At 44.9% G+C, this 24,640-nt stretch overlaps 1 protein-coding gene across 7 annotated transcripts; it reads right to left on the minus strand.

Annotated features, from left to right (window-relative positions):
- Positions 1-12,484: 12,484 nt before the first annotated feature.
- Positions 12,485-24,342, minus strand: p2ry1 (purinergic receptor P2Y1). Of its 7 annotated transcripts, none has more exons than XR_005071879.1 (3): positions 23,948-24,342; positions 19,686-23,651; positions 12,485-13,072 (listed from the first exon to the last, which is right to left on the minus strand). XR_005071879.1 is itself a non-coding variant. In XM_037081886.1 (2 exons), the coding sequence occupies exon 2, from the start codon at positions 23,620-23,622 to the stop codon at positions 22,552-22,554; it is 1,071 nt and encodes a 356-aa protein (XP_036937781.1). In that variant the 5' UTR covers positions 23,623-23,651; positions 23,948-24,342; the 3' UTR covers positions 12,485-22,551. The 7 variants fall into 7 exon arrangements, 1 of the variants encoding a protein (XP_036937781.1); XR_005071875.1 differs by having other exon boundaries at positions 12,485-14,484; positions 14,562-23,651; XR_005071878.1 differs by having other exon boundaries at positions 14,533-23,651.
- Between the last annotated feature and the right edge of the window lie 298 nt (positions 24,343-24,640).

Raw genomic sequence — 24,640 nt, forward strand, 5'->3', positions numbered from 1 at the left:
AACGCACCACTTCCTGTCTTAGCTTTCAAAATAAAAGGGCAACGGCTTCACACGTCCGCAAAAGTCAGTTTTGTTACGGTTTTTACAGCTAATTAAACAGAAGCCGCAACACACAATGTCACAAAAAATATTTATACCCCATTGTGTTGGATTATTACACCATCAATTGACATTTAAATTTCATAAATGTTTTCTCTCGAAAGCGTTGTTTTTGATTTCCGGTATTGACTTTGCTAACTGTCGCTAACTTGACTCCGCGCACTTCCTGCCCACACTCAGCACGCAGTCTGCGTCCCACGTCACTCAAACGCTCTCCAGCGTTTAGTTAAAGGTGCAGTGCGGCTGTTATCGCACAGTCAGCGCGGCTGCTGGCCCCAGTACCCACGCAGACCTGCCACACCTTAGTTTCGACATCGCTGATCCTCGGGCTTACTACCGCTTGAGTCATTCTCAAACAACTTACTGGAAAAAGGCCTATCTGCTGCAATTTCTGCACTTAGCCTATTGCTTAACCCAACTAACGCAATGTTGGTCAGTGGTTTCTCTTCACCTCTTGAACTCTCGGTTCATCGCAGGAGAAATAATAATTCTAATGACACCAAATAAATCAAGCTGGATGACAAAAAAAGTGTCTATCTATCAATAAACAACTCATATGTGTGATAGTATTTCCACATTTTTAGGGGAATAATAATACTTAAGATGCGGAGTTGTAGCCAGATGACATAACAAGAACACTGAAGAGGAAATGACTCACATCAGCAATCCCGTGAAGCATGACCCCACATGTGACACAGCAAAGGGCTTTTGTCTCATAAGTTTGAGTACAGTCCTGTGTTTCTTTTTTGTTTTTGTTTTCTAGATGCAACCCAGTATCAGATAAATCTCAATTTCCTTGTTCACCAACATGCACCACTGAGCCTTTTCTCTGTACTCAGTCAGATCAATATCTTACCCACGCTCAGACCCACCATGAAAGAAAGTTGTCTCTCAACATATTCTGAATCTGGAAGTTACCGTAACCGTGACTCACGGCATGTGGCACAATCTTTGATCCAAGTGGAAACCTTTTGATAAGATCGTATTACAGTCAATCGTTGTCACAGTTCGCTGATTGTGTGTGCGGGGGTGTGTATAAAATCGCCATCACGCCCTCTTGCAAACTGTGATATAACCAGTGTTTTCCAATCAATGCCTGTCACGAGGCGCAGTGATGATTAAACCGCAGTCGTGACCTCATCACCCCCAGGGATCGCTGGGAAAACTCTGCTGGATCAATAGAGTTTTAATTCATCCACAAATCACAAACAGCGATACAACACACACACACACATACACATACACTCATGCAGTGCGGTTAGAGTCGTGAATGGGGAAGTAAATCTATGAGTCAGCGTGCATCACTGTGATTGTTGAAACTCAAGAGTGTACGTCATGATGGAACAGATGGAGGCAAAAAACAAAACAAAAAAAAAACCCAAACAGTCAGTGACAGTATGTGAAACATGTGGATTGGCTCATCACAAGGGGCTTTCAAGAACAGCCCCTCCCCAGATCCCATTAAGAAAACAACACGTCAAAGCCTATGCGGAGACAATCAGCGCCCTGCCCCATGGGGAGCGAGGGGTAATGTGACCTCGAGCCGTGTGATGTAGATTGTCACATCTGTGAGAGTGATCACCCTGAATGTAAAAATCCTGTCGGAGAGGAGCAGAGTTTATTGTCACACACTGCTGATAATTAGATAGACACAGACACACTTCATCAACGCATGCTATGTCAGCCCCCCCCCAGGTGAATTCTCAGCAACAAAACTACTAACTATATGGTGACATGTGGCCTTTCACATGGTTGTCATGGTAATTAGGGCTTGTGACGTCACTAGTCTGCTTCTGTGCATACATACACACACACACACGCATATCACATGGACAGAGAGGTAACACTGGACGCTGAATTAAAAGCTTTCTTGATGTTAGTGAAGATAGAATAGGGAAAAACACTGTTTGCTGAAATTAATTTCCTAAACACGAAGATGAACGTGAGAATCACAAACAACTGACTTTCAGACAAAAAGTTAACCTTCATAGTATAATTTTGTAACTGCTGATGTCTTTTTTTTTTTTTTTTTTTTACTCTTTTTTTAAATGATGTCTTAAATCTCAGTCATTTCACCCTCAGCTGACTTTCTCTGGTATTTTTGCATGGAGCGAGCAATCCAGATTTTCTATCTCTTACACTTTACGGCAAGTTTTAAGAGGAGGAGCGATTACTTGATTTTCAAATGAGGGCAGCAGGAATAAGTTGAAATACACAACACTGACATATCATCGCTTTTAAAGTTAATGCAGTGAACTTGTTGGCATGCTTAGACAGTGAGCAACATTATCGTTCGTACCCAGCTACCAGATACCAGACGTGTTCAGCCACAGTTCATATTTAGTCTTCGGATCTGGTCCTGTGGTTCAGTCCGTTTGCTCTTGGCTGACATGCGACCAAGGTGTGGTCTGCTTGTGGCTCAGATCTGACAAACAGGAGTAAACTAGTCAAGAGCCATCACTCCACATAGTATGTGGGGCTGTATGAATGTGTCTGGTCTGGGCCAGGCCTGGGCTGAGATAACTTTGCTATCTGCGTATGGAGTCATAATTATATCTTTTCAAGTCAAATTATTTTTTAAATTTTTATAAAGCCAAACATCACAATCAAATGTCTTCTGTGGGCTTTACAAACTGTACCGTAAACAACATGCTCTGTCCTTAAAACCCTTGATTCAAGAGGAAAAAAAAAACCTTTTTAAAGGTGGAAAATGTATGTTAAAAATTTCAGGAAGAGCCCCAGAGGAGGGATCAATCACTCTCCCATGACGGGCAGACATAGATGTCACATGTACAGAACAGACCAACAAAATCACAGTTTACACATTTGATTGACAGAATATGTGGATCCAGGGGGATGACTGAGCTGGCCGAGGCATCGGCAAGCGTTGGCTGGGCCAGACGACCTCCACTCCACCGTGGTGACAGATAAAAGGAGATAACTCTGTTTCTACTGTTTTTGGTCTCCACCGGCTCCTGAGGGACATGCATGGCCTTCAAACTGCTGCATGCTGCACTACGTTCACCAGCTCCACTTTCTAACTTGGACTTTGTGCCGTTTGGTTTGGGTAAAGTTTGAAAAACAAAGCTGGCGTGAGCGGTGAGACTGAGCCAGACATTACAGTTGCAGGCCAGAAAACTCAAACAATGAGGTCAAGAGTGATACTCCACAGAGGGAAGGGGAACTGCAGCGTCAGGCAATAATTAGGCTCTCCATTAGTGATTTGTGCAAAGCGCAAATCTGGTCATAAGATGGTCACACAGGCTGCAATGAACAGAGCAGAGGAAGTGAAGGTCGCAAAACAGGAACAAAACCAGTTGTTTGTTAACCGCCAATGAAAATCAAATAAGAAGAACAAAACCAGTCACCTGGTCCCCATCTATGAGGGGATGTGGCAGTTAATCTGGGAATGGGAAACTGTTGGGAATATCAACACTGAGCATCAACAGCCAGGTAACAGTCAGAGCGGTAACAGTCGGTCATTCGAGTTAAATGTTCACTTCATCAGAACTTACTCAGTGACTCAAGTTTACATTAATGAAAGCACTGTCATAGTCATTTGAACCATTGCTGATGTGAACATGTTGATTACTGAAGCTTTAATGTTAGTTTATGCCCAAATTAGAGTTCAAAGCCTACAACTTCTTGACTTATGATCAATAATCTCAAACAAATAGAAAAACAGTCCACTGCTAAAATGAACCCAAAGATCTCTTCCTTCCTTCCTTGTTATGGCTCCTTATAACCTCTACCAAGAGGCCTGGGCTCATTGCCCCTCACCTAATATCACATTCATCTCATATCATCCCCGGCACGCTCTAATTGAAATAGCCTGAAATAGCTGGAGGACGGCCCCTGAGTGGAGATCCCGTTCAGTAAAAGGTGAACACCTACAACAACAGAATAAGATGTACCGCGACAGGTCTTTAATCCTCAGCCCCTTGTCCTGCGAGAGTGACAGTAGACTAATTAAAATGTCTGAGACCACTGAGCTAATTAACGGCAGAGATAAGTCGCCGCCGATGTTTTCCACCCCACAGGGACTCAGAGGCCTTTTCAAACAACAAGTTTCAGGCTGTCATTTTAAAAAAGGGGGGAGGGGGGAGCTTCTGGCAAAATGTTATTACCTGGTCTAAAGCTTCTGACCTTGAATTAATCACTCCGTTTTCATAGTTTGCGTTTCCACTCGTCCTCTGTGGCATCGTGTGCGTTTTGATTTACGAATTATTCAGATGGTGTGTGAGATGATCGTTCATCATTTCAACAGCATCAGAGCACAGCACAAGTAGAAGGCTTTCCAGAGCCATCTTGTGATTAGACCTCGCAGCTACAAAGCTACAATTGTGGCCAGAGAGAGGCAGCTACGTGTAACACACCAGGGCTTCCAGTGTTACTCATTACACGCACTAAATAAAGGCTTTAACAGACAGTTATTTCTGAACCGCTTCCACTCTTGTTGTTTATCGACACCTCTGACAAAAGTTCATCACCGCAGTTCCTCCTATCATTGTCACCAGAGCTGCCCGGCGCGTCGTCTTCACAGGTCCATTGTTTAGCTGCTTCAATACTGTCCATTGTTGTATGATGAAATATTTTTAGAGTGGGGGAGAGACAGTTCATCTTAAGCCTGATGATGTGTTTGTTGTCCTGGAGACACAGGCCCTCAGCCAAAAATCACATTGTTTCCTCAGCTTGAAAGTTAATGATATTTTTTAAAACTAATTTAGGATTTCAAAAGTGTCATTTCAGAAGTCTACTACAGATGTTTTCTGTTCAGGGTCTCAAAGATCCCAGCTATAAAACCCACAAATGACACAGATTGGTGGATAGTGTTTACAGGAGGCCTGCTTGTGTGATCCAACATATGATTAATTGGATTAAATGTGTTTAGTTGTTTCAGAGGAGGAGATGTGACAACCGTAAAATATGGAGGACATTCATGGTGTTGCACTTAGTTGCTCAGATGACAGAAATAGTTGTGAAGCATGCGAAAGAAAAGTGAGCTGGAGCGAGAAGTTCAAATCCACACTTATTTCTCACCTCTGCACTGCTGGCTGGTCAGGGTGTGAAGTGGGTTGCAGATCAATCAGTCAGTCAGACTCGATTTATACAGCACCTTTCAAGAAAACCAAAATGAATAATTATAAAAGATGTTAGATTGACGGTTTTCAAAACATTTCACGGCCGCACACACGGGGAGGGTTTCACTTTATACCTGTCTTGGATTAAATTAAACCAAAACATATGTATAATAACTATGAAGGGTCACAGTACTGTGCATTTCTTTATTTTGCTGGTGTAAGACTTTTGGCCTACGATGAGACTTTGCAAATGCATAACATAAAATAAAAAAGAAATAAAAATGGGAAATGACATTTGAGAAAACTAGCTAGCTAGCTAGCTATTTTTACTTTTTAAAGAAAATTTAAAAGCAAATAGTCCGAAGGGAAAGAAAAGTGAAAAAAAAATACTGGGATGGATGACGGCCATCCAGATCCAGATGCAAACTGAGTCTGTCACACTTATGACTTAAACCACTGAGTCACAGGACACAAAACTTAAATTTTAGAAAAAGGGGATAATAAGCCACAGTGGAACTGCGGAACCGAGCAGTAATTCACAACCTGGGGTCAGGAACTCTTAAAACTCTTAAACTATGCTAAAATTTCATGTGAAATGAAACAATCACAGAGTGTCACTTTGTGTTGAAATGTGGTGGGGACATAAGGGCCCAAATGAAAATATACTTAAACATACGCAGTTTAAGGCAATGTAGTACCTTTCATAAAGTGATGACGACAAAATTGGCCATGACACACCTCTGCTTAGAGAGTAATGTTACTCTCTGACCACTGAACTCTGTTTTATAGGGTCACTAGATAAAAAGGTTTAGAGTTCCGCCTCTCTTTGCTGCAGTAAGGCGTTCTGTCCACCGGAGGACAGCAGACCTGCATCTAACCCTGGGAGTGTGGCGCTGACATTTCCTGCATGAGTTCAGACGCTCACAGCTCAGGTGAGAGTCCACACACTGAGGCGACGGTGCTGTGAAATGTGCAGCTTGTGTGTTATTTTAGACGGCACATATGCTATCACACAAGGAAAATGTAGAGGAACCGTGACTCGACGTAATCAGGTGACTGTATTTTGATTTGTGTCTGAACAGATTTCAGTGGATAAGCATGTGACTTGGCATCACAAATCTGAGAAACACAGCGCGGAGAGGATCTTCTGCTCACATCTTGGTGGAAGAGAACTCAGTATTGTTCAAGAATGAAAACAAAAGGCCGTTGTCTTGTGTCAAATGCCGTTAAATTCGCCAAAACAAAGCCCGAACAGTCCGGACAGAGAAGCTGACAGAGCCACTGACACTGCGACACACACCCCTTCGAAACCAAACCGATCACAAAATGTATTACATGAAACAGATACTAGGAGAATATATGATGTAAGATGAGGAAGAGAGCAGAAACAGAAAGGAGACGTAAATAGATAGAAACAGGCTGACGGACAGAGAGAGAGTAGACACAGAGTCTTTCATCCGGCCCACAATGGCCGCCTTTCATGCCTGGAATTTGTCCATCATTAATAATACATACAGCCCCGTCCAGCAACTGTACAGCCGACGTGCTGGGGGGTTAAAGTTTAAGGTTGAGAGTCACAGTCACCATCATCATCAGAGAAGAGTCTGACATTCTCACTTCCTCACTGAAGCCGGTGGGGGGGGGAGATCACGATAATGAGAAACGCAGTCAGCGAGGGCCCCGGAGCTCGAAGGTTGCCTCGGTAGGCTGCGGCACTTTTGTAAAAAAGTCCTTAGGCAGATGTGAATATTCTTGTCATACCCAGATGCCATTCTGGGGGACGTGATATCCACGCTTCAGTGTCGTGGCCAAAAGAGAAGAACGACAGAATCCCAGCAGCAATGTAATTACTTCTGTTGCTCACACAATGGGAGCAATTCATCCATTAAAATAGGGGTTGCATGTTTGTGTGTGCGCACGCGTGTGTGTGTGCGTGCGTGTGCGCGCGTGTGTGTGTGTGTGCGTGTGCGTGTGAGTGTGCGTGCGTGCGCTCCCCACACTCGCTCAGTCTGTGCTAAATAGGAATTGGAATTGGAAAAGGCTCTGAGGTCCACCGGGCTTTCACGGAAGACTTCGAACAGACACAAATAAATTGACTGACTTCTCACCTTGTATTCGTCTGCCTGCTGCTGATGCATGAAGTGCTCGGATGACATTTCAGAAATCTGTGTGTCCGTCCACACAAACACTTTAGATTTATATCTTTGTTGGCAGTTCCCCACCAAATATCCTTAAATCTCTTGTTTTTCATGTTGTTTGGCTGAAGGAATAGATGAAAAGATCTATCATATCCATAACTGTGCATTACATATACACTGTATGAAGCTGCATGCAGAGACATTTACATCTGCAGAGCATAGTGGAGTAGAATCAAACTCTTTGCTCAAGGATAAAACACCTTAATGTACCTCAAACTCCCACTAATTACCACACTATATCTGATTTCTTTTATCAGTACTTGTTGTCTGGAAAGCCACTCAGCTGTTACACCATGTCTCCAGTCTTTATACTAAGCTAAGCTATGCTAAGCTAAGTGTTTCCGGGTGGTATCAGTCTTCCCATCTAACTGTGAATGAGTATATTTCCCACAATGTTGAACTTCTCCTAACTCCAGCTCCGTTCTGTTGCCTTTTCAGAGGCTTTTAATTGTATGACATGATCTTCATCAGCAGATGCGCAGTTGTCATGGAAATGACGTGAAAGACTCCTCCGACTTTAAAACAGTCGTCTGGCGGTGCAACCTCAACTGAAGGTCGGCTTGCTTTTTATTTTGCCTTTTTCAAGGCAACCCTTTTAACCTGTTGCACCGAGCTCTCATCATGAAGAAGGTACACTGCATTGATAGTCTACCCACTACTCAAAGCGCTTTAAAACCCTTGTCACATTCATACAAACATTCATATACACTGATGGCAAAGGCTGTCTTTAAAGAAGAAAAGAATAAATTGTCTTAAGGAGACGCCTCAGGTGAAAATGACAGGTCTGTTTTAAGATTTTGGACTATTCAGCTTCCATGATGCGTCTTCTTTAAGCCAAGTAGGGAAAAAATAAAGTTTAAAATAAACTCCACTACATTCAGGTTTCTGCAAACTAGTGCATTCATTAAATAGCCTCATTAGCATGTTTAAAGGTCCTATTTCTAAGAAAAGCAGATAGATATCACCATCAAATTCCCCCAGTTGATTACTTAGATTACGAAAATGACTTTCTGGATCACAAGTTTCTGAAATGTTATGTTTGAACTTCCCATTTTTTGAGTTTTGTTCCCAACTCGTCAAATACTGAGGCTTTGTCATTCTAGGTCTGTCGCTTTCCTCAAGTGTTAGGTTAAATCAGTTGGGAAAAACAAAGCGTTGGTATTTGATGTCTTGTGTCAGTTAAGAATTTTACCTTATTCACCTGTATGTGTCGCCTTTATAGGGTAAGGTTTTGACTGTGTCACCTCAGGCTCTGACTGATTGTCTTGTCCACACCCATACATATGTTTTGCAGAATTAAAGGTTTGAATGCAAACTGCATTTGTGGTGAATAAAAACTGAGATTTTTTTTAAAAATGCCATCACACCTCAGTTTGCTCCACCTCTTAGGCCGTCCACCATTGCACCTGCCAGGAAACTGTTGAATCAAAGGTTAGGAAATATGTGTCAATCAATAATTAACAGCTACTGTTTTAGTAGTTGGGAGAGAAGTTTACTGTGCATGCTCATAATGCTCTTCTCTGGTATTTGATGCATCTGTCATCTTTATCGCCTCCAATCAGCCCGGCACGCAAATTTCAGTATTTGTAATCAGTTTTTGGATTTTTGTAAAACAAATTTCAATTCCTGTGTTCAGCACTGACATCATGAATCAAACCACTTACGTAACTTTGCAGTCATACAAGGCCGTCTTCATCGCCGACCTTTTGACTTGTCAGGAACCTGAAAACCAAAGTGGCTGAATAAAATAATGCACGCCTGTGTTCTTCCTACTGCGACATGTCGGGCCATGCAAAGACAAACACACATCAGCTGCAGCCCTCACACTTTGCAATTTACTATATTGCAAACACAAGATAAGTGATTACAGAGAGGGGGTGAAGGGTTGGTCATGTGGTAGTCATAATGAGAGCTCAGCTACGCATTCAGACCACGATTAATCCATGTTGAAGAGCTTTATTTGGGGAGCAAATCGAGTCTCCAGCAGTCAGAAATGTTAACCAGATGTTGAATGGAGAGCCACAACTTGACTTGTTTTAAAATGTTCCCGTATTATGTGGACATGACCTTAAACTCACTGTCAGCCCATAAAACCCTGCAGCCCAGCCTCAGTGACTCACAGCGCAGCCATCCGCTGGATCAATAACCATCTGATCAGCGAGTTCATGCGGTGTGAGAGCAACAGGTAGTCAAAGAGTGGCGGGGCGGCAGCCAAGAGCAGCTCAGTGAACCACGCCGATGACCACTCAGTCACGGCTACTGTCACTTGGCTAAGTTTAGCAGGGAATCCAGGACAAGTGGATCAGCTTACAGACACACACACACACACACACACACACACACACACACACACACACACACACACACTCACGAGTATTAGCCCACAGGGGAATCCCAAACTTGGGAAACAAAAGTTGAGCACAGACTGAACAAAAAGTATGTGGGGTGAGGGGTGAAAAATAATGATTTACAGTCTGACATTTGAAGCGTTTTTCTCGCTGAAACTGTCGATCGTGTGTGACGCAGTTTCGTTCCAAGCTGTTTTGGTTGACAAACGGCAGTTTCACAATTGCAGCGTATTCCTCTTTGATGACCCGCGTCTCCTCCACAGCGCTGTGACTACATCCCCATTTCACTTCCCCGTCCGACAGCACTTCATTGAAAGAGACACAACCTTGCTCTGGAGTCTGTTTTTGTCCAGACGGGCAAACCGCTCCAGACGAGATATTAACAGCACACCTGCGTGTGTCGGTCTACGTGTGTGTTGGTGCTCGCGTCTGCTTGTGTTGCCATTTTTCACCTCGCCTAACCCAGAACATTAATCATTCCGCAAGCCACTGCACTGCTCTCACACTGGCACCACTCGCAGGCCCGCACAGACATCTATGGACGCGAACACACAGAAGCACACACAGGGACCGAACTGCTAGGATTAATAGGGTGAGGCAGTCAAGCAGCACAGGATAATAGAATCTAAACAACAAGGCTGGAGGGGAAGAGAAAAGAGGAAAGGAGAAATGGGAGGGGGGAGGTGTCTGCAGAGAGAGCGGCTAATCAGCAGAGGAGGGCGGGGAAGGGGAGGCGGATTTATGGGGGGAGGAGGGGAGAGGTCACAGGTGAACCTGGCAACGCAAACAGGAAGATGCAAATAAAATACAACTCTCATTTTAGTCAGAGCTGTTTTTGTGTCCCATCTTTGATTAACTCTCACTCGGCTGCCGTGTGTAGGTGCAGCAGTTTTTTAGGGGGGGCAAACTGTTCCGTCAGCTGTTTTTTTTTTTTTTTTTCTTGAGAGGAGAAAGCGCTCCCGCTGCTGACCATCTCTTTCTGCTAATGGAGTGTGTGCATGAACGCGCCGTGCAGACGCCCTTGTGCGTGCGGCGAGATCGTTAATACTTGCAAATGCACGTCGGTAGAATTTCAAGAAAAAGTACACAAAGCTAATGTGCAAAAAGCAAATGTGACTTTAAAAAGTGTCCAAAAAAACCTTTATTTCGTCTCGTATTGTGTTGAGCTTTCTAATTTTCTGCTTGACTTGATGTCTGCACCAGGATGCTGATGAACTCTTATCATGATTTGGATTTAATGAGGAACGACAGGGCCGTCCCTCGGTACATTTCACACTTGAAACACACCAAAACAAACAGCAGCAGCAGCAGCGGCAATAAAAACACCCGAGTGTCACATGTCGAGCGCTCAAGGTGCATCTTATAGGAAAACACGCCTCGCACGGCAGGTTAGAGTCTCGATAACGCGCCTTTATCTGCGGTGGATCATTAACGTTGCATGCTGGGAACACATGGGGCGACGGCATTACTGTGTCGGTGCATCTACAGCGCTCACACTCACAGTCCGGGGAGGGAGAATGACAACATAATGGAGGCACAGAGTAAAAAAAAAAAAAAATGAAATAAAATAAAAAAGAAGAACTTTGAAGTGATTAACTTTGAAGAAGCTAAATCACAATTTCAAAGGCAAAGTTAAATGCCAATTAGCGCCATGTGTCAGCTTTAGAGGGGACTCCCTATCACGGCTTCTTCATGTGGATTTTCAAAGCCGCAGTTGTTAATTAGATCGTAAAGGTTTTTTTTTTAATCATAATTAATAAGCCCTTCACTAATATTTTGAGACTGTGTCATGTAAAGTAAGTTTGCATTAAAGTTAGAGGTAATAGCTACATTTTAACTTAGCATTCGACTCCTTCAGGATGCAGCACAGCGCTCAGCTTATTGTCAGGCCCTTCAGAATTAGCAGGTCTTTGACACAGAAACTGGTGAAATCCTGCAGAGGAAGTGATCTTTTTTTTTTTGTGCCCATGCCCCACCCGTGTTACTCAATCCACTGTGATCTGGATGGATTAGGAAACATTTACCGTCCGATGGTGTCAAAAGGGTCATCACAGGCTGCAGCTGTGGATTCTGACTCCTTGGTCCAGCGTGCTGGTATCGTGCCAAATCCACATGTGGTGGAATAAGTACTCCGGTATTTTACTGATAAAAGAGGCAATACCACAGTGTACAAATACTGTACTTTAGTAAACACACACAGGCATAGAATCAAAAGTCAATGTGGCTCTGATTCAGACACGTTATAATCAGCTGGGTTCTTTTAATCCACAGTAAAACATCACAGGTGATTTGCCGAGGTGGGAAATGATAAAGTACAAACACAACATTACTGCACCTGAGTAGATTTTTCGGTTACCTGTACTTATTATTTTGACAACATATTACTGTTACTCTCGACATTTTAACACAAATATCTGTAGTTTCTACCCTTTACAGTTTCTCATTACTTTACTTTAATGTATCTGAATGTGTTAGTGTCTCGTCTCAGCCTGGAGTTTTCTTATTTTCCCAGTTTGTTGCTGCTCAGGGCACTTCACCAACCCCAATCGTCCGTTCTTGATGTCCTGAGTGTGAGACATCTTTGTGTTGTGTATAGGAGCGGGTCGGAGAAATCCTGCTGACTCAGCCTTTAAATCTCTGATTTATATCAATACGACGTGAGAACCAGATGGATTTTCACTTTAACGCTTTGAGAACATTTCAGAGCCAGTACAATCATACATTTACATGAATAAAGAAGTTGAATTAATACTTCTACTTCTACCACAGTCATTTTTATTACACCAGCAGCTGTACTTCTACTCTGATAAAGAATGTGTACATTTGCCATCTCTGATTATTTGTCCCTAGACAACACACAGTTGCATAATGCAATGAAATTCTCCTTAATGATACACCAACACAGACCTACATACAGACCTACAGTTATTTATGTACATACTGTATATACATAAACACATTTACACACATACATTTTTGCATTTGCATTGGGGTGATCAGCAAGCTGGTGATGTTGATGTGGTCGCCATCGTCATATTAATAGTTCAACATCAAGTAAACTTTCCGTCAACTCTCCACCTGAGTCCATCCCTCCTCATCCACGGCCCACAAGTCCAGAGCGACAGCCTGATCCTGGATGCGGTGGTGAACACGGGTCTCTGGGCGCGACAGATTTCCTGTTCTTTGGCCAACCCGAGTCCCTTTTGTCCATTTGATTTTCCTGCGACTAGGCATCAGCCAGGAGCAGCATTCAGTCCAGAGCTGGATTAACGTGGCTCCCATCCTGGATCTGTCCCCCTCTCCTCCCCGGCCTGGTCCAGCTGGCCCGGTTCCTTCTTCACTGTGTCTGTCATATACAATACTTTCTCAGCAATAAAGCACGAACAAAACATTTAATAAGCAACAACAACAACAATAATAATAGTAATGATGAATAAATAAATACAAATATTAAACAGTTAAAAAGCAAACAAAAATGTAGCTAAAAGTAATCAAATCAAAGCAGTGGAGTAAACAGTACCACATAGGCTTCCTCAGTATTGGAGTGGACATATAAAAAAAAAAGGGGGGGGGGACTGAAGTGGAGAAGAAAGTACCTATTTAAGCAAACGCACTTCTGTCTGATCTGCTCCACACAGAAAACATTATGATCCAAAACAACTTGATAACATGACAACAGAAATATGAGTGAATTACATGATTTAACAGGTTCTATTGCTTTCATGTATCATTATGAAGTAATGTTGATTACAATGTGATGACTGTAATGACATCAATGTTTTCATCATGCAGTTTTGTCGGCCTCCGGGCACTCGACCGGAAAGATGAAAGGCTGACTGAGGATCCTTTGGAGTCGTCTCACACACTCTCTCCGATGTGTCGAGAGCCGTTTCCGAGATCCTCGGCATGTTCGGACTTGGCCTGTGGCATCTATAGCCACTCTTAGGATACAGTAAACAAAAACAACTCGCATCGCGCGTCCATGCACAGATACGAGTTTGCTATTTCGCCCCTGTTTTCACAGCACAGTCGGGGAGCAGGTCGATTCAAATAAAAGCAGCGGCTTGAGTGTTTGCATTTGGAGCGGCAGAGTCTGAGCAGTGTTTGCACAGAGTTGTTGGTATAACAGGGCTGAAATCTAGACAAAAGTGAAAACATTTCATCCAGAGAAATTTCTCAGACTTGTATCTTACGTAGGGATCTGCATTTGTGTACATTACAACCGAGTCTAACGTCTTTATCTCTGGGCTATGTTGCTGCCACTGAGAACACGTCCTCTGTACTGTGCCTGGAAATCGGAGGTGTTTAATGACCAGAGGAGGAGGAGACGTTGAACTGTAGCACAGAATATCATCCAGAAATTCTAATTAAACTTTAAGCCTTTTTTCCCAAGAGACGTGTGGCTTTAAGACGGTAGATAGATCACGTGTAAGGAAACCAAAAACAAAATAAAATATAGGAGCCCTGACTTTAAAGGCCCTGATTTTAATTTCCAATCAGCTTCTTACTGTGAATGATTGAATCCTATGTTGTTATACTACTTTGTGCCAGGCTTCATTCCTCTAGCCTTCTTGTTGCGAGAGGCACTCCGGTTTGATGAAGGCCTTCGTGAAGAGGCAAATCACACGGCACGCAATCGATTACTAAACGAGCGACTTCCTGAACACCGTGTCGGATCCACACGAAAATGAAATTTCACAGTTTCTTCTTCGGACCGGCGTGACGGCGAACCAAAACTGTTGAGAAGGAGGAGTGAACCTGCGAAGGCGAAAGATGTTATGTTTAGCAAATATCTCCATTATTCACCTGCTGTATATATAGACATGCCTACACACCGCTCCTCGCAAGCGTCTTGTTTCCTTCCGTGCAACATCTCGTTCCCACTCGCTGTAACCCCACACTCACTTGCGCACCGTGAATACGGAGCGTTGGATGTAATCTGCCAGTGCACAAACTTTGGTCTGAGGAGATTTATCATCCAGCCTTGCAGCAGGGCAGCGGGCAGACTGACGGGTTGCCAGCTAATAAAAGCATTGGACTCTCAGTGGAGTGCATAGCTCATCACCCTTTACAGTAGTTTCATAACTATGCAGACAGGCTGCAGGCAGAGAGGAGCTCAACACTAAGGGGGCTTGCTTCACACTCATTTAAAAAAAAAAAAAATCTTCCAGTTTGGCCGCTGGAATGAATTTGATTCTAACTTAGTTTGGGTGCTTCAGAATTAATTAAATGTCTAGAAAGTTTAAATCCAGATACTCTTTGAACTGTTTTCTCTCTGGCCTAATGGTGCATGACCTTTAGTCTCATTATGTTTCACTTTGATTTGTGCGACTTTGCACATGTAAACATATTATTCCAACAGTCAGGTGTGGAGAAAAGACTTCCGGACACGAGACAAAAGAGAGATGATATGAACTGGAGCAGCAGAACATGCAGAAGCATGCACAGTTTTAATTCACCTCCTGGGTCCCATCAAACACCACAGCATCGCTGCCTCACAGCAGGAAGGTCCCAGAGGTCAGAGTTCACATTCCAGTCCTCGCGTGGTTTTTTCCGCGTGGTGCTCCGGTTTCTCCCCCACCGTCACAGATGTGTCAGGCTTAAAACTTTCATCTTAAACCTTCCTCTCCCTTATAGGAACCACAGGAGAGGTGCTCATCAAGATTCATCCCTCCAACACGACCCTCATCCTCTCTATCTCAAATCTTCTCTCATTTCAAATAAAACCACTTGAATGCTATACAAGACATAGCTTTTTTGACTGAAAAGCTAAATTGACTACTTAAAGGTGCAATATGTAAGACTGACCAACTGTTGAATTCATACTCCTAACAAATAGGGGGCAGCATGTCACCAGAATAACTGTTAGCTGCTCTCCGCTAGTTAAAGAAGTGAAGCACCAGGGCAGGGATGTCATTGTTGTTTACTATGGGACTATTACCTCTTGAGGTACAAACTGGCTAGGGGCTAGCTGGTTAGCATGCTAACTTTAATAGATATCGCTTCAACACAATGTGAAGACATCAAAACAGTTTCTTCTTCCTGTTCTGTTGATAGTTCTAGCAAACGTTTGAACAAATGAAACCAAAATTCTAACATATGGCACCTTTAATATTTGGGTAACATACTGAAGAAAGTGGAATTTTCCCGTCTGTTTTTCAAGTACACATCAGGTCCTGGTGTTACATAAACACTTTGAAAGCATCAAAAGTACTCAATCAATGGAGAAATACACACAGTCGGGCCAGCTGGCTAGCTGGTTAGCATGCTTCAGTGGATATCACTTCAACACAACATGAAGATCGCTTTGACAAGACAACAAATCTCTCACTTCTTCAGATTCTGTTACCTTTTTTTTTTCTTTGACAAAAATCACACCTTTAAAGAGACAGGCGATGAAAAATGGAGCGTTCACTCAGCGGGGGATTAGAGGTGTTGCAGCGGTGGGTCGTATGAGAAAAACAATGTGTTTTTTCAACACTAAAAGCACATCGACATTTTCTACTAGACGCCGAGAATAAAAAGCGCAAACCTGGAAACGAACATCACACCGGCCCCCTTCAGAAGCCACCGTGGATCGGATGCAAGATACTTTGTGACAAGGATAAAAACAGGGCAGTTTGAGCCCATGAGAAGTTGACTCTATGATATGATCTCATAGGATATGAAGCGCTGCTGCAGGTTAAACCACCCAGCGGCATATAAAACAGCCAAACCTGGCACGACAGCAGTAATATCGAATCATCGCACAGAGTAAAACACTATTTTTACTGCACAAGAACTAGTTTTATTACTGACACTTGAAGTGAATTTAAGGTTTTGAACGCTGGACATTTACTTGGCATGTATCGTCGTATTGGTACTTTTACTTCAGTAAAGCGATCTGAACATTTCTTCCACCACTCTCTGTGTTGTATATTGTGCAGAGCATTTGCCACCAGTGGGCCGAGCACCTTCATATACCCTTTAATTTTTATCCCTACTCTTTTCTCTCACAGTCCCCTGATTTCTTTTTCGGCTGCAACTTTGTTGTATGCCGACAGCATACTTAGTATCGCTGCAGTGCACAGCTCCTCGCACCTTCTCCTTATCGCGTCTCTTCTCTATCCTCCCCAGCGGCGGGCTACCTTTTTATTTAACCTCACCTCATTTCAGAGCTACACTCGCTATCTCGTAACTCTTATCGCGCAGGGCGAGCACGTCTGCGCTCCATCTCGCAACGCCTCTTGTCACCCAGCTGCGTCCGTCTACTTGCAAAAACGGCACCTTGTGATATCTCTTGAAAGTGGAACAGCACCAGCTTCCCCTTTACTAAATGTATGCTGCGTGAAACCCACAGGGTGATTTTCTTTTTTTAAATAATGTGAATTCTTTGGTCCGACAGCAACGAAGCCGGGCCGCTATTTGACTTTCAGATGCCAGGCTGAACTCTTCGCTCAGACCACTGAGGCCAACACTGATGCAAAGATGTTGGCTTGTGGATGTCAGGGAACGAGCCGGTCGCTCGGGTTGATCGATGTTAATGCCAGGAGGCTGCAGAAAATCAAAAAAGGAGCCAGATGGGAGTGGCTGCGGAGATATTGATCATAAACCTTCTGACATCTGAAATATGACAGCCTCTGCTCCCCGTCACACACTCTCTCCCACTCGTTCTCCCAGTCCCATCTAATCCTCAGCCTTCCTCTGCATATACAACGCTGGCCTGATGTTACTGTTCATGGCAGCGGGCCAAGCCATAACGACGGCTTTACAACTCACGCTTGTTGTTATGCTCTCATCATCGTAAAGAGCGTGTCTGTGTTTGTTTGTTTTTTTTACTTGTCCATACAAGCGTTAGATCAGGGCCTATATTTAGCTTCATCACCTGAACATGTATCGTGTGTCTGACACATGATGAACGTGGAGTCGGGGTAGCGACAGCACCACAGGCGACAGTCAACACATCGGCCCGGCTTTTACTGTGGAAGGCAGCCCCACCCCCGGGTCATCCCGGGTTTTGATAGGCTATCATTCGTGCTACGTCACTTGATACGTTTTCCCTCGGCAGTGTTTTTTTTGTCAGTGTGCAGATGGAGTTATGCAAAACACAACTGAAGGGACGGACGCTATCTGATCATCCAACTTAAATGAGCTATAATGGAAATGACTTCTCAACATGTTTTGCTTTATTATTTAAATGTGTTCTGTTCTGTAAATTCTATATTCCTGCTCTTTCGTTGCATTGATGGAATGTAATTAAGTACTTTCAGAACTTTGAGGTATTTGTACGTGTACCCGAGTGTTTCTGATTTCTGCCACTGTACAGTTCCACTCCACCAAGTTTGGAGGCAAATATTGTACTTTTCTGTTTAACTCGATGTCATTTATTTAATATATTTATTAATGACATACATGTAAATATGTCCTTACTTGTATCTTTTATGCTAAAGTATGTTTAATATCAGATACAGAAATACTTTTAATCAAGTACTATTATTTGAGTGTCTTTCACTTCTAACAAAGTAATGTTTCTGCAAAACTGTCAGCCTGATTAATCTTTCATGCTAGATGGCTTTTATTATTTTGTTTTGAAAAGAACTCCATAGATAAATCTTAAACTTCTTGCATGTTTTACGCCATGTGTTGAGAGAGGTAGTCAAATCTCCCACTCAAGCAAAAGTATACCACAATATAAAGACACTAATATGGAAATAATGCATTAAAACACCCCCTGTTCAGTATCATTAGCACAATACACTTCAAGTCTAAAGGTGAAATTATTCATTGAGCAGGCAAAATTCACTTCTTCCAGCGTTGCATTATCATATACGATGATACGGGAATGTTATTATTGACACATTAATATGTATGAGGCCTTTTCATGCCGTCACCGCCTGCGGAGAAGATAATTTTACTCAATTATAGAAACGGTCGGGTGGTTTAATTCACAGTCTAACAATGCATCACACCTTCTATGCTCTTCTTATTCAAAAGCCTTATTCTGCAAAGTAAATAGCGACTTGAACTTCAAGAGAAATGCAGAACAGCAAAAAATATAAACTAGCTTCAGATTAGAAAAACTTAAATGTGCACCATATAGTTTTGGGGAGGGATTTTTAATCAGAGGAGAAAGATCTTCATGGACCAATTTCTTTATGCCTTACTAAATAAACAAACTCCTCCATTTAAGTCTGGTGCTTGAGTACATTTAGATTGCTTGGTTTCAAATTACTATCAGTTGAAAGTGTATGACACACACTAAATAGACATGTTTGAGCATAAGCACATTCCTTGACCGCACATTCATCCGTGCAGTCCTCATTTGTCATCTCCACTTCACACGTTGCTGATCAGCTCAGCAGGGATAATCTGACAGTTTTGTCTCCGGCGGCTTCTTTTTCATCAAACCTGCGAAATTGCGTTATCACCAAAATAAATGTTTGCGCGCCTGCGAATGATTGCACTCCCTCACTGCTTTGCACCTGCATTTCCACTGCGACGGCTGGCTGGCTGGCGCACTGATAACTTCGCCGAGCAGCGTCTTCATCTGTGATGAACGACACGGACGTACTCGTTTGCATTTGGAGCATGCGTCGACAGCCAGAGCCCTCGACTGTCAGCTGGGCGCGAGCCCACCCTCACCTGACCGGCGGCGTGTGATCTGGAGTCCCTGGATCTCCTCTCACGAGTTCACAATAAAGCCCAAAATATGCCACGGCAGTCTGACATTACCATATAAGTGCAACGAGGGCCCCGGAGAGAGTGCTCTGCTGTCGGGTCGGGTGGTAGGTCGGTGCCTGATCGGAGCGAGTAAACACATGTTAGTATCAAAGTGTGTCAGTACCGCGGTGTTGTAGCCAAGAGACGCCGAGCAAAATATTTTTCTAACGCTGTTTACCCAACTGCAACAGATGAGAGCACGTAACTGGTTGTGTGACTTCTCCTGAAAAATGGCATCCTGTTGTGTACAAACACCGTACCTCAGAATGCATGGCTGTCAGGGCGCATCTGTGCACTGCAGTAGTGCAGCATTGCACGTTAAAATCAGGAGAGGACCGGGTCGTCCATACAGCCGTTAAATCCTGCAACATATCCACATCACAATGATCACACTGTCCTGTGATTGTTTACATCACCAGGGACCACACACTGACAGCTTGATTACCTTTGGGGTTTTTTTGTGTGGTCGGTGGTAGATTTTGGCTCGGGGCAGACGGTGCCCCCGTGATGGATGTGGGTTTGCCAGCTCCCACTGTAAATCTCCACCAAACAAAGCTTGGTATCTTACTCGAGCTGTCCTCGCCGCGATCACCCTGTGGGGGCCTCCCCTGCCAACAACACTGTCCCACAGGCAAAAAGAAACACACTTTGTCCTCCACAGCTGCCATTACTCTCTACACTCGACTCTTCCCTCTGTTCTCCTCCGTTAACGAACTGCCTGCTATTCAAACAGCGTTCCCCCGAAGGTGCTGAAATGTGGTTAAGGAAAAAAAAGAAAGTCTTTTTTTCTAATTCTAGAATGAAGAGAGGAGGATGTGAGAGAAAAAAGAGGTGAAAGGTGGCTGCGGAGGGAGGGAGGAGACACTGGCAGGCGTCCCAACTTTGTGCAAGTCAAGATTTGACACTCGGGGTCTAAAGCACTGGCGCTGGCTCGAGATTCGGCGCTGGCTGGATCTAACCTTCCTTTCATCTGATCACGTGTGCGCAGAGAACAGAGAGGTGTATATGTTCCACAAATAAACCGATGCACATGCATAAAGATGTGGTTCTGCAGTCGCATTGCCTCCCTTTTTTGACTATGAAACAAAAGCCAATAACCAACAAACGGAAACAACAGCTAAAACAGCCACCTACTCGAAAAAGGTCTGCGTTGCCTTCAGGCTCTGTAACACAGAGACACACAGATACACGCACACACATTTGCCAAGGCCGGCTCTGCTGTTCGCACCTCAAAGCCAGGAAATCAAAAGCCGTTTGTATTCACGGGCGCTGTGCGGAGGAAGAGGGTTTGTCGGCTTCCTGTGCCCACCGCTCCGCGCAGGCCCCCGGGGTCCTGGCGACAGCCTCACAAGCCCCGTCTGCATCAATAACCCCCACACCATTGTGACGGACACAAAAGCTGTCTTAGGATAAGCCAGGAGAAAAAAGGTGCCACTCTTTATTCCTCCCTCGTCCCCCCTCGTTTCCTCCCGGCTGCGCTGGAGAATAAAGTCAACAGCAGCGCGGAGACAGACGAGGGCGCGGGGCGAGGAAGCTCCGCACGCACGCCTCCAAAACCAACAGCGCTCGGGAAGCAAAGTTGACAAACACTCTGAATCTTGAGAGGACCGTGTTGAGTGTTCACGGCATCGTCTGGCACGTTTTAAATATCAAAATTTATTGACAAAGATACACGTGGCCCCCAAATATCCTGTACAGGTGATTCACCTCCCTTTTTCTCGACAAACAGCTGACCACATTACGACAATTACAAAGGCATTAGTACAGACATCAAACACCTACGTCGTCCGACGGGTAAAATATGTACAGAAGAGAGCTCCACGATCATTTACAACAGATAGAAAATGATTATCTGTCCAAACACGGGCACAGTGCAGTATTTACTTTGAGGTATCTCATACAAACAAGTCTTCAATGTGTTGATGGAGTCACAACGCAGGTGATGGAGTGAGAGTGTGTGTGTGTGTGTGTCTGTTCTGCTCAGTTAGAGGCGCACTATGTCTTTCTGGGGAAGAAATTTGAGATCTTCGGTGACTGATTATTTCATGCCTGAGTAAAACTCTCTTTGTTTCCATGACTGAATAAACTGAATAAGCAAACTCACCTCAAAAGGACAACACAATTTCTTTCACTTTGTTTACATGTGGCAGACCCTGCCACTTTTCTAGGTTCAGACAGTTTTCTGGGGGTATTGGTGTCATGAATCCAGAGTTTGAATTTCTTCTCCAAAACGACACAGTGCCCCCGTTTAAGAGTGATCATGTCATAGTCAGATCCTGGCAGTTGGTTAGTCGGACTCATGCACTAAAATGTGTGGATTAGTGAACAAAAAACAGCCAACAACACAAACTCATCTGGAAACGTCACAACATCCTGTACAGTACACCTCAAACGAAGAAAAAAAAACAAAAAACATTCATTGTTTCATTTACACAAAAATACTGTAAGTGTTATCTTCTGGTTTTCTTTAACAGGGAGAGGGGGGAAAAAAAAGACTTGCGGTAACACAGCCATCGCAGGCCTCGACCTCAGAGCTGTCAAAATGAAAAACTGGTCGACCACGTTCCTCGCCCCAGTCAGTAATAGATGGAGGAAGAAAGGAGGAGTGATAGGTAGCCCTCCGAGCAGAGACTCCCCCAGTCATAGTGCATTACAACGTCTGCGCGGGCCCGTCCGTGCAGCCATCTCGGCCTCAGTGCATTTACTCCTCTTCCCTCTAAAAGCCATCCCAGGTACACTTCCTTAACCACGAGCTCTCACCTGCTTAATGGCTATTGATTTAGCATCAGGAGCAGGCCGCTATCCGTTCTCAGTCCAGTTTCTTGCGCAGCAAATTGATGAACGGGACGCTATACAGCCGGGTGGGGGGAAACCCATTTCCTCCCAGCTCGCGACGTTCATTTTGTCCACGGCGTGAGCAACGCTAACTACTCGATGAGGATGAAGAGTGATGGCTCTAACGCTGAGAGTACGACACGTTACGATACGGTACGATAGCTTATCAACACAGCGAGCGATGGTCATCACAGGGTTAAATATGGACAGTTCTATGAACCATCGTTGGTTTAATTTTACACACAGCGCATTTCATCAGTCGTGGCTTCTGAGGCGACCGCGGGTCACAGGTCACAGCCTGCGGTCGCCGTTCTCCACGTACTCGGCCAGGCTGTTGAGAGCCGTCTCCTCGCTCTTGGACTGAAGGACGTGGTCGCCCTTCCTGGAAGGTTTCTTGGTTGCCCGCGACAGCTTCCTCCTGAACGTGTCTCCGGCCAGGAAGTAAAGGATGGGATCCACGCAGCTGTTGAGGCTCGCCAGCCCCCGCGTCACCTGGTAGGTGGCGTAGACGCGGTTGTTGAACTCGCACATGTCGGGGCTCTGGAAGTACAGCCTGGCCCGCATGTTCAGGTTCTTCATCACGTGGAAGGGCAGGTAGGAGACGGCGAAGACGGCCAGCACGATGATGACCAGGTGGATGGATTTCTGGCGCAGGGGCGCGTTGTTCATGTCGTTGCAGATCAGCGCTTTGACGATCATGCCGTAGCAGCAGAATATGATGATGAACGGGATGCAGAAGCCGAACACGGTCAGAGTCATGCTGTAGATGAAGTAACCCGGGAGCTCATCCTCGGTGGTGGTGTCGTAGCAGGTGGTCGCGTTGCGCTTGGAGCCCGTCCTGGAGTAATAAAGGATGGGGGAGATGGCTATGACGACCACCGCCCACACCAAAGCGCTGGTGATGACGGCGTTTTTCTTCTTCAGCCGGCCCAGAGACTTGAGCGGGTGCACCACCCCGGTGTACCTGTGCACGCTGATGCAGGTCAGAAACAGGATACTCCCGTAGAGGTTCACGTGGAATATGAAGCGCTGCAGGCGGCAGAGCACGTCGCCGAATATCCAGTCGGTCTTGTTGAAGTAGTAAAAGATGAGGAAGGGCAGCGAGAGGACGTAGCAGAAGTCAGCCAGGGCCAGGTTGAACATGTAGACGGAGATGCTGCTCCAGGGTCTCATGTGGCACACGAACATCCAGATGGCCAGGCTGTTGCCCACCAGCCCCGTGATGAAGACCATGATGTAGACGGTGGGCAGGTAGTAGAACTGGAAGCCCGTCTTGGTGAGGGAGCATCCTCCTCCTCCTCGCGTGTGGTTGTGGAGATCGGTGACATTCAGGAGGGAGGTCAGGTTCAGGTCTGCGGTCATGGCGTCAGGGGCAGAGGCAGGTCCTTTCACTGTGGGAGAGCAGATGGGGGGGGGGGGGGGACATATTTTGATGTGTGAGCTGCCACTTAGACATCAGGTAACAAGTCGGACACGCCAGTGATCTGTCGCTCCACGCCGCTGATGGTTTGATGGGTTTGAATTTAAACCCAAGCGGCCATGCAGTAAGTCACCATTCAAGCCCCAAACTTCATTGTGCGGAACGCCTACGCACACACACGCACACACACACACACACATACAGAGAGAGAGAGAGAGAGAGAGAGAGAGAGAGAGAGAGAGGTGATTAACACATTGCAACACTCACCGCTGTGGTAGACTAGTATTCCACATTCCTATAGCCTTCACTGTGGCGGAGATTTCAGTCAACACGCAGGACGGGGCGTTACGAGCTGTCAGGTGTCTCCAGTCAGTCTCCAAACACTGTTGTTGAAAAGTTGCGACTTCTTTCACCCTTCCACACTTCAAGGGGCCGAAGAGGAAGTAGAAACGAAAAACAAAAACAAAAAGTCTGCGGTCGATCCGTCACGTAAAAGAAAGGGCGACGATTTCCCACAACAAGAGCGGCGGCGGCGGGACGCAGCAGAGACAGCTGCAGGCTCTGGCACGAAGCGCAGGAATCGCGAGCAGAGCTCCGCGAAGGCGAGGAGAGGAGAGGAGAGGAGGCTGTGCGCGCTGCGGAGAGGAGAGGGGAGGGAGGGGAGGGGAGGTGCGCGCCACACAACACCACTGAGCGCGCAGCTTCCCGTCTCCAAACGCGCTCTTTCTGTTCCTCCCTCCTCCCGCTGGACCCTGATCAGATCCGACCTGCTGCCCGCCCGCCTGCCAGCCTGCACGCGAGAGATATAGGTTTATTTGGAGTCTTTTTTTTTTCAAAAATATATTAAAAAAAAAAAAAAAAAAAAACTCAAATAATAAATACAAAAATGTTTGGTATTTCCGTCCATCCAGGGGGAAAGATCGAGGCTAGATTTGCGCAAGCCAGTAATAATAATTGACC

This window comes from Acanthopagrus latus, chromosome 2, assembly GCF_904848185.1.
Source record: "Acanthopagrus latus isolate v.2019 chromosome 2, fAcaLat1.1, whole genome shotgun sequence".
NCBI lineage: Eukaryota > Metazoa > Chordata > Actinopteri > Spariformes > Sparidae > Acanthopagrus > Acanthopagrus latus.

Coding starts and splice junctions, on each gene's coding strand:
- p2ry1 (XM_037081886.1), bottom strand. CDS start 23,622: ATGACCGCAGACCTGAACCTGACCTCCCTCCTGAATGTCACCGATCTC.